The 21,525-nt window shown below is 40.9% G+C and overlaps 2 protein-coding genes across 4 annotated transcripts in view; both read left to right on the top strand.

Moving 5' to 3' along the window:
- Positions 1 to 786, top strand: part of Sox30 (SRY-box transcription factor 30) — a 38,349-nt gene extending 37,563 nt beyond the window's left edge. The window contains exon 5 of the mRNA XM_051180875.1: positions 363 to 786. Coding sequence (XP_051036832.1) covers positions 363 to 744 — 382 coding nt within the window. The 3' untranslated portion in view covers positions 745 to 786. The remainder of the gene's footprint in view (positions 1 to 362) is intronic.
- Positions 1 to 21,525, top strand: part of Adam19 (ADAM metallopeptidase domain 19) — a 1,172,352-nt gene that overhangs the window by 1,049,610 nt on the left and 101,217 nt on the right. The gene's annotated exons all lie outside the window — the stretch shown is intronic.

Genomic DNA, 21,525 nt, shown 5'->3' with positions numbered 1-21,525 from the left:
CAGAGGCAGGTGGATTCTCTGTATTGACCAGCGTGGTCTACAGGCAAGTTCCAGGACAGGCTCCAAAACGATACAGAGAAATCCTGTCTTGAAAAACAAAACAAAACAAAGCAAACATGAAGCTAGAAACAAGTGAGAGGTGATGATGTTGGAGATGGCTTTCATCCAGACTGCCTTTGCTATGAGTTTTTGGTGGGAAGGTGATAGGCAATGGGAAGGCAGAGGAATGCTTTACAAACCTTAAAAAAACAAAACAAAACAAAACAAAACAAAAAAAAAAAAACTCAGTTACCCACAGTCTGTGAATCCAGGTGTATGTGGGCAAGATCTGACCTAATTTTCTTTTTGTCTTTCTACCACAGCACATGCCCTTATAGTCGGCCCCCTTTTGGCTATGGAAATTTTCCAAGTTCAATGCCAGAATGTCTTGGTTATTATGAAGACAGGTACCAAAAGCACGAGGCTATATTTTCAGCTTTAAATAGAGACTATCCTTTCAGAGACTACCCAGATGAGCACACACACAGTGAAGATTCTCGGAGCTGTGAGAGCATGGATGGGCCCCCCTACTACAACAGCCATGGGCACAGTGGGGAAGAGTACTTGAGTCCCATGCCTCCACTGGACATTGGAGCCTTGGAGAATGTCTTCACAGCCCCAGCCTCAGCTCCCTCTGGCGTCCAGCAAGTCAATGTCACTGACAGCGACGAGGAGGAAGAAGAAAAAGTGCTCAGGAATTTATAATTTAAAACAAATATGCACAGAAAATAAACATTTCTTAAAATATATTCTGGGTCAGTTGGTGTGAGAAAAAAAGCCTAGAATGCTTTGCTGAGAGTTTCAGCCATGATCTGGAGTCAGAACCAAATGCCATGTGTCTTCCTAAGTTCTTGTTAGTGACGTTGGACTCCCAATGCCTCAGCATAGGGATATTAAAATCTAAAGTAGTTATGTTCATGGCTGAAATTTACACCAACATGTGATAGCATTACTTTGTCTTGGAACATTTGAAATACAGAAAGCTCCCAGTGGCATGTGAGGACACATGTGAGTGTATATCTGGCATGGCAAGTGCAATTAGAATTTTATCTCAGGGTACGTTTATTTTGTTTTTCTGAAAAAAGTTTTGCTGTTTATATATTTATGGATGTTGTCAGTTTTTATGTAACATTTTGAAAATATTTTGATAACTTGTAGACATGAGCTAGAGCTCAATTGCTAAATTTAATTTACACTAATAACCAATTATAAGTTAAAAATGTTATTTAATGACACCTGGGCAGTTCCTTCAGATATAGTCATTTCTGTTACTGAACATTTTATCATCTTTCCCATTTGGTATGCATTGTTATGTTGTTGTTGTAACTAAATAAACAGATGAAAACACTCTTGTTAAATGTTTTCTGTTGAGAGGAGAGAGATGAGTATGGTTAGCTTTTATGGTTCACACTGGCATTTCTGCATAGCTATCAATAGAGTGGCATAGAATCCTGTTTGTCTGTGTATTGATTATGTGTGTTATTGCTGCAACAATATACATGATAAAAGCAACTTAAGGAAGGTAAGGCTTATTTTACCTCATGGTTTGATGGTATGGTCCATCATGGGGTAGCATGAGAACAGAAGCATGAGGTGGCTGGTCATATTCCATCTGTGCTCAGGAAACTCAGATGAATGCTGGTGCTGAGCTTGCTTCCTCTTTATCAGTCAAAGATCCCAGCCTATGGGATAATGCTGTCGACATTTAGAGTGCATTGTCCCATCTCAGTTAACCTCAGACATGCCAAGAAATTTGTCTCATAGGTGATTCTAGATCCTGTCAAGTTAACAATAAATGTAAACCATTACCATTTTCAGGAGATTTTAAATTATACCACCGGAGATGTGTGTGTGTATTTTAATGCTCTTTTGAAAGTCTGCATATGATTTAAACACCCCCCCAAAGGGGGGATTTTGTGTTCACCTGGCTTGAAGACCATGGAATTTACTTAGTCATGTAAACTTAACTCATAGCGAACACCAACAAAAACTCCATTTGTGATGTCACAGCTTGGCAAGCATCCATTTGTAAGTAAAGAAGACCACTTCAGAATAGGGTAAGGACCACCAGAGTCAAGATCATTTTAAAAGGCATCTATCTACAAGAAAGAAAGTGAATTGTTGGGAAATTGCACTTCTATAATTTTTATTTTCAGTTTTGATTTTTTGGTGTGTGTTTATGCACCCATGCATGCAAGTATGGAGGTCAGAGGATGGCATTGGTGTCATCTTTAATCACACTGTCACTGAGCCTGGAACACACTGTTCTGCTGGATCCACCTGTTTCCACATCATCCAGTTCTGTCTTACTGATGTGCACCATTGTGCCCAAGGTTTTAGGATGCTGAGGATCTGAACTCAGGTCCTGAGTTCATCTTCCTAGCCCCTTTAAGTACTTAGCACAGATAATTTTGATGTAAAGAACAAATCCTGAATTTCTTGGTTGATTTAAGTATATCATTTTATGTGTGAACTAAAGGAACATTATTTACATATGTAATGTCTGTTAATCCAGTTAATGTTTAGAAGAAATGGATTCAACAATTTGACCCTTTATCCTATCTCATTTAAAGGGCTTTCGTTACAGACAGACTGATTGAGGACAGACTGAGGAAATCACTGTGTGAAACAGCAGAAAGGTGAAGGTCACAGTTAGCCATTTCCTAATTACCTGTTTCCTGGGTAGCCTTTCACCTCTGACTTCTCCCATGGTTTTGTAAAGAGTTGTCATTTATCATGTATATGTTTGTGTGTGTGCAAGTCAGAAGAGTGTAGGATCTCTTGGAGCTGGAGATACAAGCCAACATGAGGGAATTGAACTTGGGTCATCTGGAAGAGTAGTAAGTGCTCTTAACCACCAAGCCATCTTTCCAGCCCCTTCTACAGTTAGTTGTTCAGTAGCTAGGGCTAGGTACTCTCTTGATCACCTCTTTTTCATGCTGGCATCAAATGTCGGGAGTTCAGGTTGTTTGTAGATCCACAGTGTAAGTTGGACTAGAAACCTGTTTATTTCTTACTTAGGAGAAAGACCAAGCAGAGATAATCATGCATGCCTAGAAAGTACCCATATGTGTTCACTTATCAGCTTTTAAATCACTGACTGGAGATCTACAGACTTAACAAACCTCCCCCAAGGGCATTCACTTCTCATCAGTGCTGAAAATCTCAATGCTCCAAGCCACAAGTAGGTTCTAACAGTTTCACTGTCTTGTTTGTTCCTATATTAAGTTGGACTTTGTGGGAATTCTTATACAAAATGTCTCCTTTTAAGAATATATTGTAATGTCAATGTGTTTCAAATGTCAAAGTGTTCCACACTCTAGACATAACTGCTTGAAGCATTTGCAAATTAAAAACCAGTTTTACTGCAAGGAGATAGGAAATGATGCCTTCATGAGAAACCGAGTCAGAAAGGAGAGAGCAGTGCTAATTAGACCCAAGTGGTTCAGATGCTCTGACTGAATTCGGTCAAACAACTTCGGAAGCTCATGCTACACCCCACTTTGAAGTGAGCAATATTTATTATTGTCATATTGTCAAAGATGTCTAATAATCTCAGGGTGCCACACTCACCCTGCTTGAGACTCCTTTTTGGTTTTAACAGTACCTCCTGACATCGCCCAATGCGCACTTTGGGAAATGCTGGCAAATGACAGCTGGTGGCTTTGGTTTGTGAATTTCACATGTGGTTTTCCACATTGGTTACCTTAAGTACCTTGCTAAACAAGAGCTGTTTCTAAATAAACTTTTTAAAATTGTGTCTAACAGTCTTAAAAGATTAAAGAATTGAAATTTGTAATTGTAATTCACTGCTAGTTATTAAACTGGCTTGGTAATGAATGATGACAATGTAACCAAGAATTTATTTAGGCTAATGTGCCCATAGACACAGCATGCTTTTTCCTGTCACCCAGCTGTTAGGAGAGTTCTGCCTGGGCTAAAAGTCAGAACTACATTTTTCATATTTAAGAAAACTGTACTAGGGTGAATTCACTGTACAAAGTGAAGGGTTTCCTGAGGACATTTTCATGCTCTTCAACCAAATTCACACTCCCCTGCCCTTTCCTCCCCTACCCTGCTTCCTCTAGTCTCCATTCTCTTCCTTGAAAAAAAGTCCCTCTCTCTCTCTCTCTCTCTCTCTCTCTCTCTCTCTCTCTCTCTCTCTCTCTCTGTGTGTGTGTGTGTATGTGTGAATCTAGGTTCCACATAAGATGAGAAATGTGACATTTGTCTCTGAATCTGGCTTTTTTTTTTTTTTTTTTTTTTTTGCTTAATTGGATGTTTTCCCATTGTTCATCTTTCTGCAGATGATATACTTTCATTCTTCTTTACCTCCTGAGCTCCCGAGAAGCTCTGAAGGCCAGATCCCTTGCCTCAGAGCCTAAAGATCTGAGGTCCCACATGAGAGTGGACACCTGGACAGAGTCTGTACCTTACTTCATGTAAGTCAGCTATAAACCTTGGCCTTGTCTCTAGGTACCTCTGAGTGCACAAAATGACCCTGGGCCTGTTAGAAGTGCTACTGTTCCTCAAGTAGAGAATTGGTCTCGCTCCATCTGAGCATGGCAAGCATGCATTTTTGTGGTGGTACTCTGCATTTTTGATAAGATTATTTATCAGTTCTTACTTTTGTCTACCATTGACACTGCATCGAGTTTGTTTTTAAATGATCTAGCCATATTAAAAGTCATCTTCAGAAGAAAGAAGGCTTCAGTCTATCTGATGGTTATTTTTATTCCATAACATTAGCGAAATCTCCAGATGATCTCTTCTTATTCTAACAAACCAAAAAGAGGATTTTTTTTTCTGTGCAGGGGTGTGAAGTTGGAATTGGGGGTGAGTTACTGTTGACATGAGAAACGAGTGGCTGGGGCAGATAGAGTCACCCTAGGCGCAGTTTGGATTCAAGGCATGAAAGGCGGTAAGCAGATCTCGAGGAAGACAACCCCAGGCCCTCATGGTAATGCTTTGTCCTTGTCCTGCTTAATCCCAGCTCATTCCTCGGGCCTCTGTTTACACATATCCTAGCTGTTACCAGTAACAACAATTTTTTCCCTTTTTGATAATAGAACCCTAAAATTTTATCGTATATGGCTATTCTGAAAAACTCTTTCACCTCTTGAAGCAGGGTATGGTCAAGTACCCAAGTCCTGGACTCCTAAGATACCAAGGGATGGTCCCAGAAATACCTTTAAAAGGGAGATACAAAGCCATTCTTTGCCCCTGTGACCTTCTTACTAGGAGGACTATGGTAGTGATGGTTGGAATCTCAGCATCTTGGATTGCATAGGCCTCATTCTGAAGATGGTAAAAAGACAGATTAGCACCACACCAAGACTGGATTGTTAACTCTGTATGAAAGCAAAAGAAATATGTAGCCATACCAATCCCCAGTCATTTGGTTTTCTCTGTCACAAGAATGGGAACCAGACTCTTCCTATCCTGGGCTTTTACCCTCCAGAAAGCATGCAAGGCCCTCCCAGCCTGAGCCAGGTTTCAGGTTTATGTTCCTACAAGGCCTGTGTACATCTTTCACTAGCATCTATACACCTTTGTGATTCACGAGGACCAGTGCATTAGTCTACAGAGTAGAAAGATACATATGTGGATGAACAAAACAACCTTGCTTTCTTAGCCTCGTGGGCCAGTGAATTTCATTGGCCAGCTGGTAAGCAGTGCTCCCAGTGGCTGCCCTTAGTATTACTAGGTATCTGCTTCTCCAGAGTCTGAATGTTAAAGGCTGAGCCCTGAAAACCAATGTCTTTTCAGGCTCCCCAGCTGATTGTAAAGCCCACTAGGAAGAGAGTCACAAATGGTGCTAGAGAGCTGCCTGATAGCATCAGCAAAATTGCCACTCTCCTTCCTTAAGTGCCAACAGTTCAGTTGCCTTTTCATACTTAATCTCAAGGTAATTGCTCAATGGAGAATTGCTCCTGACATCTAGAGATGGGGAAGGGGTGAACAGGAAGCTTCAAACCCTCAGGGTAATTTTTACATTGGCAAATATAAACAGAACTTTTTTTTGTTTGTTTCTTAGCACTGGTCCCTGATTCTAGTCTATTAACCCAGCTACTTGGAGTGTGAGGTGTGAAGTTCTCAAGTCCAAAGTCTACCTGTGTTACAGGGTGAGTTCAAGTCCACCCTGGGCAACTTAAGGAGGACCTTGTCTTGAAATAATTTCTAAAGGGCTGATGAGATGGCTCAGCAGGTGTCATGCTAGTCTAACCACCTGTGCTCAGTCCCTGGAAGCTGTGGTGATTGGAAGGAACCAACTCCTGACCTACACACACACTATGATATGTATGCATGTGAGCTCATGAATCACATACACACACACACAAATGTGCACACACGCATGTGTGCATGCACATACACTAATTTTTTATAAAAATGAAAAGCACTTAAACAAGTAGCTCCACTGAAAAAATTTTTTTCAAATCATTGCCATCTGTAATTTTTATTTCCTTGTTTTTTTCCCTATCAACTCCCACTATCAAAAGTTTAAAAGAATAGAAACACTATAGTTCTTGGTTGAATGTGTTGTCTCTAAAGCCTAGCATGGCACCTGAAACACGGGGTATATTCCATAGATTCTTGCACTTACTATCCTGTCCTAGTGATACTTTATATAATTACATCATCCAATCCTAACAAGTTTCTCCATAGGCACTATGATCGTTATTTGACTGATTAAAAGATACTTTAAAGGGAGATAATATTAGTTGAAGGCCACCCAACCTAGTGCATGCATCCATTGAGAACAGAACTCTGGGTCTCCCTATCTCCACATGAGGTACTTTCTCATTTCCTGCTCCACCATGTTGTTCTTGCTGATGAACAATTCTGTAGTAAAAGCTACCCCAGCTGGACCAGATTCTTTTCTTCCATTAGATATGGATGTCCTGGACTGGAGACATGGCTCAGCAGGTAAAGGCACTTGCTGTGAAGCCTAAAGACCTGGGATCAATCCTTGGGACCTACAAGGTGGAAGGAAAGAAACAATTACCAAAAGTTGTCTCTGCCCTTCACATGGGTTCCATGGCCTCTGTATACACACACACACACACACACACACACACACACACACACACACACACACACACACAGACCTCATACAAAAACAAAGCTGTAGACATCCTAACTAGAGTGTGAGCTAGCCTAGAATGGATGAAAACACAAAGGAGAGCTGCAAGATTAAAGGAGACCAATACATCTTTGGTTTCTTCATGACCTGGATCACAGTGGAAAGCCTTCCTTCATTTCCCTCTACTAGAGAAATGACTGAACCCCCCCCCACACACCTCTTTCTAGGTAGGGAACCATGGGTTACACTGAGCATGGTTAGGGTGAATGGCCTTCTTCACAAAACCTCTTTTCTTTCCTTGGCTGCAGGTCTTGCTAACTGGGTTGTCCTGGAACTCTTCAGCCTTGGGCTTCAGCTGGGATTGTAGGCATGTACCTCCAGACAAGGACTCCCCTGAAGGGACATGTTGGAGCAATTCTTCTTTCCTCATGGGGAATGATTGTCTAGGGTGCTGGAGATGCTGGTGGCCTTGTCCCCTCTATAGTGGACCAGGTAATGCCAACATAGCAAAAGCAGAAAAAAGACAATCATGACAGCCTTTGCTTCCATCCCCTAAAGAGCTTGACTTTACACCTTGGTCCTTGAGCCAGTTAACTAGTTCGAGCATTTTTGTTGTGATGGTTTCTATTTTTTTAATTACTCATTTTATATTTATTTGTGTGTTGTGTATGTGTGTGTAGGCATGCATGTACCACAGTGTAGATGCAGAGGTCAGAGAACAACTCAAGGGAATTGGTTCCCTCTTTCCAGCATGGGGGTTCTAGGGTCAGACTCAGTTTCTGCTGTAGGCACCTTTACCCATTCAACCATCTCTCTGGCCTTGGGTTTCTCTTCCTTGTAATGTAGCCTGAACAAATGAAATTGAAACCTAAATACATCCTTCATTGTGATGCCAGGAGCTGGGTGACAGCTTTTCACCATCAGTGAGACTGTGTTGAAGAATTTTAGCTCTGGGATCAGGCACACCTGGGGAAGACTCCTGGTTCTACCCCTTCTAGAGATGTGTGACACTCAGCAGGCGATATACTTCACTTTTCTAAATCAAAGTATTCTCTGTATGAGACTTGCGCATCCCCATGGGATTGTTGGGAGTGATGTTAATGACTACCCATAAAGACTGATGTATTTTTAGTACTGTGTGTCCCTTTTGGGTGGTTGACAATAGCTCTAATCCATGAATGTGGGAAGTGGTCTTTCTACCTTTTCCTGTCTTCAACTTCTTACATCACTGCTTTTACAATTTACCTTTGTTGTTTCTAAGTATTTGTATAGCTGTTGTAAGTAGGTGGCTTTCTTAATTTCTTAATTTAGAAAGGCTACATGGAGGCCTATAATACTTGCAAGAGCAGAGGATGTTTCTGCTGTCACTTCATTCTTTCTTTCTTTTCTTTTCTTTTTCTTTTTTTTTTTTTTTTTTTTTTTTTTTTTTTGAGACAGGATTTCTCTGTGTATCCCTGGCTGTCCTGGAACTCTGCAGATCAGGCTGGCCTCAAACTCAGAGATCTACCTGCCTCTCCCTCCCGAGTGCTAGGATTAAAGGCATGGGCCACTGTGCCCACCTCACTTTTTCTTTTATTGGATTATTCCAAATCCATCTTTGAGTTTAGTTTTGCTTGTGTGTGTGTGTGTGTTGTGTGTGTGTGTATTTTCTTGTGGTTAATGTAGCCCATGAAAGCATTCAGCTGTACTTCTTGTTTGGGTCATTAAGCACCTTATGGCAGGTATATCTGACAGGGGATGTCTTCTGTATGTTGTGACCAGGTGTTTACCTTACTGGTTGATGAATAAAGCTGTTTCGACCAAGAACAGGCAGAATTTAGCTAGGTGGGAATTACAAAGAGGCAGGGATAAGGAAGACAGAGAAATAGACACCATGTAGCTGCCAGAGAGGCAGGATGCCAGGGCATCACCTAGGTAAGTCAAGGCTACATAGTGTGATATACAGATTAATAGAAATGGGTTAATAAATAAGAGAGAGCTAGCCAGTAAGAAGCCTAAGGCAATGACCAAACAATTATAAATATATATTAGGTCTCTGAGTGGTTATTTCTTACTGGCTCTGGGGACCCAGTGGGCTGAGAAATACCAGTCCAGTGGAACTGAGATAGACTGAGAAAGAGACTGAGAAAAGTCTCCTTACATGTATCACTTAGCTGTCTCCTCTTGACATCTTTCTGGTCATTGTGTCTACTGATCGGCTCAAATTGCCTCCTGTTTCTAACATGAGATTTGTAGGAATTAGACTTCTGAACTATTCCAAGATCCATAAAACCTCATCTCTTCCCCCCAGAGAATCACAGTCCTTCTCCATTCTGGTTTGAAGGCGAAAGAAGAGGGGTAAAACACCACTAGCTCCTCCCCAGAGATCTTGAACACGCTGACTAACTGGTAGGGTGCAGCTGGCCCATTTCTAACACCCTGAATCTAGTGATAGTCCAGAGTGCTAGGGAGTCTAGAATCACCTCTGGATTGCAAAGTGTCTTTCTAAGCAGATGACCCCAAGGAGATGAGCAGAAGCAGCGAACATGGATACAGGGTTGATCTCCAGTCCTGCGCAGGATCCTTCTCTGCAACAAATAGGCCGTGCTCAAGTAGACCCTGAAGTAGATAAGGATGCTGAATAAATAAAGATAAATTAAAGACATGACTGATTAAAGACCCTAAATCCTGGTGTCCAGAGAGGAACCCCAGAGTCAGCCCTTTGTAACAGTCCTGCTTTGTTTAGCTTATCAAACCAGGACAGAGCAAGTGTCCTAGAATTCACCCACTCCACTCCAAACAAGTCTGAACAAGTCCAGCATTTTCCATCAGTCATCTGGGCATTTTGACAGTTCAGTCCTGGCCACCAGCCAAATGTAAATCGAGACCTCCAAGACATCATGCATTAGCCACTTGTGAGGTCAGTGTCCTATCTTTTAAAAGCACAAAGGGCCATTTTAAGTGGGAAAGTCTCACTAAATCCTACTGAAACACACAACCCACATTTGGATCATTTTTCTGAACAGTGTCTTGGTTTGGAAGGCACAGCTGTTGCCCAGACTCCTGAATGCAGCCTGCTATTCTGTGGAAGCTGTGACAGATTAGCATAGTTAATTTGAGATGCAGCCGAGCCTTCTAGTCTGTCCCTTCCTCCAAATAAGCTCTAGAGCCCATTGCTGACTTTTGCCAAAGAATCCATGTTTGTGTGACAGTGAGTAAGCTTGGGTATTGATTGAATTTTACATATGACATTGGGAATAGTGTCAGCCCTATGTAGAGCTGGGACCATTGACTCAATGTTCTCTGGAAGTCCCAAGAGTCTGCTTTGGTGGTAGAAACACACCCTCCTCTGAACCACCCCCCTGAAGTGTGGCCTTTAGAGAAGTCTATGAAATTTGAGACACAGATCAAGGACAAAGCCAAGATCAGGTTTATGTCTCCAACAGCTGTAGCTTTCAGACTGTTTCAGGTTAAAGAAGCTGAATTAACAGCTGCAGACTTATGTCTTGGTCTTGGCATGAGAGACAATGGGTGTAAATACAACTAAGAGTGCTGTGATGAGTTTTCCCCTTCAGTAAACAAGCAAACAAATACATTTAGATTTATTTTATTTTATATGCATGAGTGTGTTGCCTGCATGCTTGGTGCCTGTAGAAGTCTGAAGAGGGCGTCAGGTCCCCTGATACTGGAATTACAGAGGTTGTGAACTGTCTTGTGAGTGCTGGGAATGGAACCCAGGTCCTCTGAAAGAGCAGCAAGTGTTGTTAACCACTGAGTGATCTTCAGCCCTCCATTTGTAAATTTTAAATTATGTCTTGGAATCTGTGGTATATGGTAGAAACTGGGTGATCTGGTACAACTTGGCTAAAGCTGATTGTAGGAAGTTAGGTATCTCTGACACCAGTGACTTTCAAAGTAGTGGCTAATGCTTTTGCTTGAAGATCCTTAAGTCTGTAAGGAAACATAGTTTTCTATTCTACTTGAGGGAACTGCATGGCTCTTCTATGTTTCTTTTCCATCTTAGATCCACAGCAGGCATTACTAGTCAGTACCAGGTCTCACCTTCTATCAGACATCCTCTGTCTTTGCAGAGGTAGCTCTGACAGTTCCTGGGAGGTGGAGCTGCTCTCAGGATGAGAGTAACTCGCTATTTCTGACCTAGCCTAACATGCATTTAGAGGTGGAAAACTCAGAGTCTGAGATGGGAAGAACTCCATCCATGTCAAGCACTCAGTGTATGGGGCAAAGCTAAGTACAGGATGTAGAGTCCTTAAAAATAGCACATGAAGCTGGGCAGTGGTGGCACACGCCTTTAATCCCAGCACTGGAGGCAGAATCAATGAGTTCAAGGCTAGCCTGGTCTCCAGAATGAGTTACAGGGCAGCCAGGGCTACATGGTGAAACTGTTTCAAGGAGGAAAAAAAAAAGGAAGAAGGAAAGGTCAAGTGAAAACAAAGGCATTGCATATTCACCCCACTTTTACTTTTTTGCCTCTATTTTCATATAAAAGGAATAGTCTATAGAAATAAAAATTAAACAAAAAGTCCTCTAAAAGTTACACATAAAACCATTGTTGAGCCAACATCTATAGGCATTTTCTATATGTGTGCATAAAAATATCTCAGTGTCTGTGTTTTTATATGGGAAAAAATTCAGGCTTGTTCCTTAGAGTTTCTGGTTACAATAAATCCTTAATAAAAACAATACTGCAGGCCATAGCCTCCGAGTGAACCCACATTGTAACTATGGTTTTGTGATCTGCTTTGTGGAAATACCCATTAGTTATAATATCTACATTACATGTAACTTCCATTGTTAGACATTTAGACTCTCTCCAATATTTTTGCTATTCTGAACAAAAACATCCAGGCAAAATCTCCCATCATGAGTTTGTTTTCTTAAGAAATTTTCAAGAGAGAATGTAGGTCAAAAGCAAAAGACATTTTGAAAACCCTTGAGGGGCTGTATGTGGGAGACTACATGCTTAGTATGAACTCATGGTCAAAGCCATGAGTTCATTTCACAACACACACACACACACACACACACACACACACACACACACACACACACACACAGTTTTTAAATCTTTTATCTATATAAATAAAAAGGTATATATCTATATCTGATATCTATCCTTTTTAACAAATTACTCCCCAACAAAGCTCAAAGCAGGGGACTAATGTTGCATAAAAACCAAAAGTCATGTTCATTTAAAAATATTTTGTTTTGTATTTTAATTACATGTATGTGTTTCTATCTGTGTGGTATGAGCTCATGAATGCAGGTGTCCTTAAAGACCAGAAGAGGGTATCAAATCACCTGGAGCTGGAGTTACAGGTGGTTATAAGCTGCCTGTCATGGATTCTAGGGGAAAAAAAGTTGGTCTTTGGCAAGAGCAATACATACTTTCAGCCACTGAGCCATCTCTCCAGTTTCTAAAAGGCATTTCATACAGTTTTGCTCTTATCCCCTGTTTGTATGCTACCTGTAACAACTAGCATGAAGTTCTCTAAGGCAAGAATGTGTTTTTCATAATTCCTATGCATTGGAATGACAATGACAAGGATCCTCTACTATAAATTTGCTAGGTGGTGACACCAGACATTAGGTCACAGGAGCCACAATTGTCTGTTCTGAACAGGAGGTTCAGAGAAGTTAAGGGATTACCCAATAGAGCCACACTGGGCTGGGACACAGGTGAGTGTGACAAGAGCTTGCTGCGTACTAACTCCTTTGGTATGCTGTCTCTGTATAGTCAGCACAGATAAATATCTGCCCATAGGGTCACTCACTGAGTATTTTCCTCTGATAGAACTTACAGAGGCAGCTGGGGAAGAGGCGCCCATAAAAGTGGATTCAATCTGAGCTCTTCTAGTCAGTCCCTGACTCAAATAGTCTCCAAAGAATCTTAGCAATGTTAAGGGGGGAGGAAGGGGGCGCTGAGGGTCTGCCCTGAGGTAGCATTTTTATGGAGGATTTCTGCAGACTGGGAACTCTCAGAGGGGAGCTTGAATTATCCCTTGTAAAAATACAGCCATCTAAGATTATCATTGGCATTTCCTTTTTATAGTTTGGTGCTAAGAATAGCTCCGGACTCCTCAACCAACCTTCCAGCTTTTTAAAAGAACAGTACGTATGTGAATGGCTGAAGGCTGGGGTGGCTATTCCAGGCTGTTTCCTGTGGCTTGCTTGAAGGAGGATGTGAATGGGTCAGGCCTGATCCCCGAATGAATCCCACTCCACCGGTCACTAGGCTGAGAGAATGCATTACTAAGGGAGGAAGATAGGGGATGTGAGAAGGGGAGAGGCTGTGAGGTTAGTTGTGTACAGAACCAAGTCAGATGTCCCCTTTGGTCCCAGCCACCCTCTCTATCCTGCCTCCTCCCACTCCAGACACCCAATCCAGCACTCTGTTCTGACAGGGCTCATGAACTGCCAAACTTGGCACTATTTTATGATTTTACCTTGTTCCTGGCCCTGTTGTTTCTAACTTCCATTTTTCTTCCACGCTGTGTCTGCCTTCACTTCCTTCTACTATGGCACCATAGGTCATATTATCACACTCCAAGGGACATCTTTATGTTTCTCAAACTTTTTTTAAAAATAATTTATTTAACCTTTATTTTATGTGCATTTATGCAAAGCTGTCAAATCCCTTGGAACTAGAGTTACAGGCAGTTGTGAGCTGCCACGTGGGTGCTGGAAATTGAACCTAGGTCCTCTGAAAGAACTGTCAGTGCTCTTAACTGCTGAGCCATCTCTCCAGCCCCGGTTCTCAAACTTTTTCCCTATTAATTTTCTTACCTTAGCATACAAAGTAATAGATTTCAACATGGCATCTTCTTATCTATTTCACTATACTTTATTCTCATTTTGTCTTAAATAAACTAAAAAGAAAGAAAGAAAATTCTAACCCTCTCCAAGCAGCCTCCTTCCTCACCACAGCCCCAGGAAATCTGGATCTTTCTCTGTCTGTACAGTTGGCTGTGCCTTTTCCAAAGCTCACAGTGATCATACAGTATTTGATGCCTCCTTTCTAGCCTCCTTTCACTTGGGGTGAAGGAAGACATCACCAGTAATGGAAATGTGGACCACTGATTCTTACTGATGAGTACTATGCTATGATGTGGTGAACTATACCGCCTGTCCAGCCACTGAGAGAATTTCATTTTACTGCTGCAAGTGTAGGTGTTATGTGCATTTAATCATACATTGGGGGAGGGGATATGCATTCATATCTTTTGGGCAGATACCTAGGTACTGACTTACTGGCTTATGGGGTGATAACAAACTGCTTTCCATGTGTGTCATTCCAAGTGCTACAGAATGGCTTCTCATGGCAGTTTAGTGACATTTCCCTGGCAACTATTCATGCTGAACGCCTTTTCCTGAGTGTTCAAACCTTTTCATTGTTTTTTTGAGCTGCCTTCTTTTCGTCCAATTCTAACTGCTCCTTACCTGTGTTTGGTGTAAGACCATGTTTTTCCACAGCAAACATTTCATTCATGGCTCACTTTGATGTTTAATAACATCTGTCTAAGTAAAGAAATTACTTTTATTTTGATGAAGTAGAGCATCAGTTTTCTCTCTTACAGTTTATATTTCTCTATGTATGGAGGTTCTGCTTACCTCAGGTTGTAAATTTCTCAGCAACTAAAAATAAATTTTTCCAGTGTTGTGTATCCAACCTAAGGAAGGCCCCATGCATTGGAAGGAAAGTGCTTGACTGCAGAGCTATGTCCTCAGTCCTCAAGATTTCTTCTAGATGATACATGATTTTAGTTTTTTTTAAAATGTGATCCCTATTGTTTATTTAAAGTTAATTCTTGCATGCAACCCGAGATCCTGATCAAGATTCATTGTTCAGCACTCAGTTGTTTTCAGCATTGTTTACTAGAGGCCATTCTTTCCCTCATAGCCTCCCTTGGCATTTCTGTCCCATATCAACTCACCACTGGGAGTGTATTTATTTCTTTTTCCTCTAGTCATGAAATCTAGCCTTGGATGAGGACTCGCTATCTCTGAGATTCCTTCTCTTTATCTGTTGGAAGGAACAATAGCAAGCACCTCATTCTAAGGTTCATTCCTTTCCCTTCAAAGGAGGGCTATAGTCAGAGCTTTGCCTCTGCCATTGCTGTGGCCGCCCCTCCATAACTGGACCTTATTTTCCCCAATTTGAATATAAACATCAGTGATATTTACAAAGCAATTTCCATTTACAAAGCACTTCCAACTCTGTTAGTTGATATGATCTTACAGCATCCTTCCACTGAAAGATGTAAGATCCTCAAGATCACTCGTCCACAGTAGCCATCCTTGTACTTCACCTACTCCCAGTAAGAATAGGCAGAGCTGCACATTCCTGAAGGTGGGGGCTGTGCTTTGTCTGCTAATTGTCTCTCAGAGCCCCAGGCCATCTGGGCTGTTACATCAAGTGCTCAACGGTAAGATAGCTTTATTTAGTCAATTACAGATTTACCTTAATTCCTTTAAATGGTGTTAGTCATGTTTCTACCCTTTTCTTTTCCTCCACAGAAATCTCATTGGTCCTGACCGAGTTGTAGAAATTGGCCCACACTGACACGCCCTGCCTAGCTTCCTTCTAGCCTCCTCAAGTTTCCTCCACTCTTGGAGGCATTATGTCCCAAATTAGCAAGTCTGAACCAAACATCTTTTGGTTACATAAGGTAGAAACTCACTCAAACTAACTCATTAGGGAAAATCAGTATTTATTGAAAACTAAAGGGTGAGAGATTTCACTCAGTGAAGGTTGGTTGTACAGCTGAGACCGGTAGAGTGCACAATTAGAACAAGGATTCATTTCTGAAGGCTTCATATGCTAAGGGCATTTGAGATGAAGTCTGGCTTCTTTTGGAAAGGATCATGGCGTGAAAAGTCTTCTTCAGTGGATGGAGACATGGCACTTATGGGAGAATCCAGCTCGCCTTTCCAGCTGTATTGTCCATATGGATCTGATCTTGGATTTCTTTATGTTGCATTAGAAGAAAACAATTACAAGGAATGTCTACATTACCATTCTCACCACCACCTCTCCTGCTCTTCCCGGAGCACCCGGGATATACCATGCAAAGTGATGAATTCTTTCCATATTATTTTCTAACCCTGAAAACTCCTTCGAAATTTTACAACTGAGGAATTCAAGGCCCAGAAAAGTGTGCGTTTTGTATTTTGACCACAGTAATTACACAAAAGGCACAAGGGAGAGGCAGGAATCCAGCCCAGGTTTGCCTGGTCCTAATTTTCCTTAGTGTAAAATGTCTCTAAAAACCCATTGCTAACTCTGCTAATTGAAAAGGCATCCACGTGCCCAGGGTTGAAAATTTCCCTACAGATGCTTGCATTAGACTATAAATGGCATCCTGAAATGAAGATCATTAATGATGACTTCATCCATTGTGAAGGGTTCTGGCTTTGTGAAGAAGAAAGAAAATCCTCCCCCGACCCTCCCATCCCTTACAAACTCTGCTCGAAATGGGATCTTGAACCTTGAACTTTCCAAGAATGTTGACACTGGGAGGGTGTCATTGCTCGTCGTAGGCATCATAGCAAACCTCCAGGCACATTGTTCTTGTTTTGTTTTCCTCGACTTTGCTTCTGACTTAGAGATCTTTGGTTACAGAGAATGCAGAGGCGGTGCCTGTGTACTTGATGCAGATCAATACCTTCTTCAGGACTGAGAAGGTAATGGAGGCTGAAGTTATTCTTGGGGCTCCTCCTTCAGCCAGATAAACTCTTAGGATGATCACCCTGCCGGCTTTTCTGTTTGTGCATCCTACTATTCCTGTCTTCACTAAGTGAAGCCCTGTTCCCACTGAGGGAAAAGCACTACCTCATCCCATGCATTTGCTCTCTTTTGAGTTGGATTTTTTTTCTTGATCCACCAGAGAAAGCCTTCCGATGTCTAGGCTCTGAATCACAGTCCCCATAGGGCACTAACATTACTCAGCCTGTAAAGGGATGTGGGGATAGGAAAAGTCACCCTTCCTCCCAGGAAGTGGCATGACTCATTTAAATGCCTTGCATCAGGCAGCATCTACTGTTCCATTAGATGACAACTTGAACTCCTCTTCCTCTGCCCCAGCATCTGCTGCCACTTCTGATTTGTCACTCTGTCCAACTTATGGACTCATAAATATGGGTCAGAATTTGCTAATAGAAATTGCAACCATTTGAATTCTTGCTTGAATACTTTGTTTTTTGTTTTTGTTTTGTTTTTTGATTTTTCAGTAAGCATACATCCTAATGGTGGTAATATCTTGGACCCATTATGGGAAAAGCATTATGCCATACATGAAGGCCACTGTGGTGCTGAAATTGAGACCATTGGAGTGGTACAGGCTTTAAAGCAATTCAGAAAAATTACTTGAGCTTCCTTCCTAGCACTACTGAGCATCATGATAAAGGACACTTAAAATTTAAAGGTTTAGTGGAGGTGATGGTTAGAGCCCCAGAACCATTTTCTTTACAATTCCTAGAGTGTCATGAAATTTAGTGTTTGAGAGAACAAATATCACCAGTGTTGTGGTGGGCCTGGGCAAGCACCATCATTTTCTGAAGAACCATAGGGAACCTGGTGTCCTTCTCTTTATTCCTTTTTAGATTCCTCATTACTCTCAGAATGAAAACCCATCACCTTTTGACACAGAAACCTCACCTTGATGGGCTGGTGGTGATGCACACCTTTAATCCCAGTACTCAGCAGACAGAGGCAGGAGGTTTCTGTGAGTAGCAGGCCAGTCGGAGCTACACAGTGATATATATATATATAGTTTCTGTCTCTCCCAGGCTCTGCTCTTGCTCACACTACTCCCTCCTGTCTCCTCAAATGCCCAACTGACTTTGCCCACCTGGAAGCATCACTGTCTTTACATGATACTCACATTTGATGCAGAATATAACATTACACAATTCTATAATTTTTTTCACTTAGCCATGGTGTCAAATTTTCCCTATTGTATTAGATACTTTCCATGTGTTTTTTTTAAATCCACTATTATTCTGTCACATAGATAAATGTCTCATAATCTAACTTCATAATGAAGATCCTCCTAGGAATGTCAGTAGTGTCAGTAGTTTCTACTTTTGGGGGTGGTAGTTTTCAAGTCAGGAACTCTCTGTGTAGCCCTGGCTGACCTGGGATTCTGTAGATCAGGCAAGGGCTGGGATTAAAGGAGTATGCCACCACCACTAGCCTCCTCTACTTTTTATTATTATAAAAATACTGTGGCACACTACAAAGAGTTGTCTTTTCACTAAATGATGCTGGGCCAATAAGAATTCCATTTGGCAAGTACATCAGTACTTGTTGCTCTACAAAATATTAGTGTCTATGTGTCCCTTACCGCAACATTCAGTTTATGTAGACAAGAGTTTGTGTGTGACTGAACTAAGCCTTTGTCTCCAGTCTCCTGAGCCACACTGACTGCTGACCTGGGTTACAGTCTCATCTGAGGCTCAACTAGGATAGGGTCAGCTTTCCAACTCCTACAGTTATACAAAGAATTAAGTTCCTTGCTGGCTGTCAAAAACTTTGAGTTTTGCTGTTGGGCAGTGGCTAGTCACGTGGCCCACTACATGGAGTGACCCACTATAGCATCTGACCTCTCCAGACTCAATAAAGAATACAGAACCTCTTTGCAATTCAGGATTACCATCATCAGCAACACAACATATATACTATGAAATTGATCTTGATTGCTACTGGATGGGAATCACCCTGGAGGCACTTCTAGGACTGTCAGAGAGGTTGGACTGAGGTGGGAAAACCTGTCCTGGATGTGAATGTCATCAGTCCATGAGCCAAGGTCCCAGACTGAACACAAAGGTTAATATATGAACACTACTAGCCTTATCTCTCTTTGATTCCTGAGGACCAGCTACCTCATTCATGTTCTCTCTGATGCAGCTGCTTTTATCAACACTCTTTGCCCACCCTGATGGAGCTAATCTTCAAAGTGCAAGTGAAAAGAAATCCTACTTCCTAAGTTACTTTTGCTAGGTATTTTGTCAAAGGCATAAGAAAAGCAAAACATGCATATATAAAAACATCATGTTATATATATTATACAATACATAATTTATGTATAGTCACACACAAATATATGTGAATAGTATATATGTACAATATATGATAGAGAAAATATGTATTATATATGCTATATAATATTATATATGTATATATAAAATCACATATATCCTGCCAGATGTCTCAGCTGTACTGGAAAGGCATGAACATAGAAGAACATGAACACCAGGGCAGGAATCATGAGGGTGGCCCAAGAGTTTGTGTGCTTTATCATATTCCCAAACTTTATTTCCCTTTAATGTGCTAGTAGTTTTTAATGGCACTCCTATTCAAAAAGAATACTTAACAATATCATTTATTAATTAATAAGGCTCTCTAAACCTTCATTAGTATTTATATTCTAACATCTTAGTAATCATTTGAAAAATAATATATATATAAGTGGAAAAAACATTTTATTTTTAAACAACCACACACTTACTATAGATTTGTGCTCTTGTTCGGCCCAAAAATGTCTTCACTTCTTATTTTCAGATTCAACACCACCATTTTCATTCCCTAGTTTTTTTTTAAAAAAAAACTGACAATAGAAATTACCAAAGAAAAACCACCCAGCTTTGCAAAAATATAATGTTATTGACAAGAGGACAGCAGGTTTTAAAAACTGAATTATTTCAAAAAGTTTGTGTGATAGATACCCAATTAATGTCAGTCCATGGTACCCTTTTAATTTCCCTGTGGCTCCCAAGGGTGATGTGGTGCACAGTTTGGGAACCATGAGCATATTTTTTTTTTAAAAAAAGGGTTTCACACCATGAAAATGAATTGAAAATAGACTGAAGAAATAAACATAAAATGAAAATGGTAAGCTTTCTCTCCTTCCTTCCTTCCTTCCTTCCTTCCTTCCTTCTTTCCTTCCTTCCTTCCTTTCTTCCTTTATTTTTGGCCAGGCAGTTGTGGCACATTCATTTAATTGTAATACTTGGGAGGCAGAGGCAGGTGAATCTCTGAGTTCAAGGCCAGCCTGATCTATAGAGCAAGTTCCAGGACAGCCAGAGCTGTAACACGACAAAAACTTGTCTCAAAAGACAAAAAAAAAAAAAAAAAAAAAAAAAAGGAAATAAAGTGAATAAAGTGTTATGTCTTTTTGCAGAATAGATTCTGGGGTAGGAAGCAGTTTCCTAAACAGGTCTCAAAGTACATAAAAAATTAAAAATAATACATGATCATTTTTCCTAGTAAACTACATGTTATACTTAGATTGTTTATGAAACCCAACATCTTGTGCAACAAAGAAAACTTTAAAAATAATTTTTATAAAAAAGAGAAAGGGTGCTTTTCATAAAATAAAAGAATATATTTAGAGACATGACTGAAAACCTGTAGCTGGGATGTTTAAAGAACTCCAGCAAAGCAATAGAAAGTTCCCTACACAAAACAGGGAAGTAGGCTTGCACAGTCTTCCAAGAAGCCAATACACATAGGGCAGACTTTTCAATCCCATTAGTCACCAGGGAAGTGAAAATTGAAGCAACAGTTTGATGCTAGCACCCACCCACTACAGGCTTATAATTTTGTTTGTTTTCTTGAGACAGCGTCTCATAAATCCTCCAACTCCTTCTATAGTCAAAAGTGACCTTGAACTCCAGCTCCTCCTGTCTCTCCATCCGAATAAATGCTGTAATCAACAGGTCTGCAGTGCCACACCCAGCAGGTTCTTAATTGGACCGTATGGAGTGTTAGTGCATGTGTAGAAACAGAGTTCCTATAGAGCTACTGAGTGTGTAAACTGATATAATCAGTTTGGCACACCATTCATCAGTGTCTTATAAAGTTGGTCATGTTCTAAAACCCAGCATTCCATGTCCCAGCCATCCCACATCCAGGTCTACATCCCCCAAATGTAGGCGTATGTTAACCAGAAGTATGCTTTATACAGTACTGCTTTCAATATCAGTGATCTGGAAACAACTGAAATTCTAAATGTTTATTAACAGGTAAATAAGTGGTGGCATACTCTAATAATGCAATAATTCACAGAATAAAAAGTCTAGAACTTTCAAAACAATATAGTGAATGCTCATGAACACAAATAAGCAAAAAGATGTTCCCAGTACTCTCTGCCTCCCAAATGCCCAAAATTTGACACTGTGACTTTTACTTCTATTGGAAGACTAATAGTTACCCTTTGCTAGAGGAAGGCCTGTGAGTAGTAGTGTTGTGTGCTAAGACCTGAGAGGCATGACACACGTGTCTACTCACTCATAGGAAGTACAGATACTACCAAAGCCTAAGTTGGCCAACCAATGACTTTTATTGGGATAATTTATAGGAATATGGGTGAGAGGTTACTTACAGAAACAGAAATGACTTA

The sequence above is a fragment of the Phodopus roborovskii genome, unplaced genomic scaffold, assembly GCF_943737965.1.
Source record: "Phodopus roborovskii unplaced genomic scaffold, PHOROB, whole genome shotgun sequence".
NCBI lineage: Eukaryota > Metazoa > Chordata > Mammalia > Rodentia > Cricetidae > Phodopus > Phodopus roborovskii.
The sequence above is the reverse complement of the archived record's forward strand: the minus strand, read 5'-3'. Positions and strand labels throughout refer to the sequence as shown.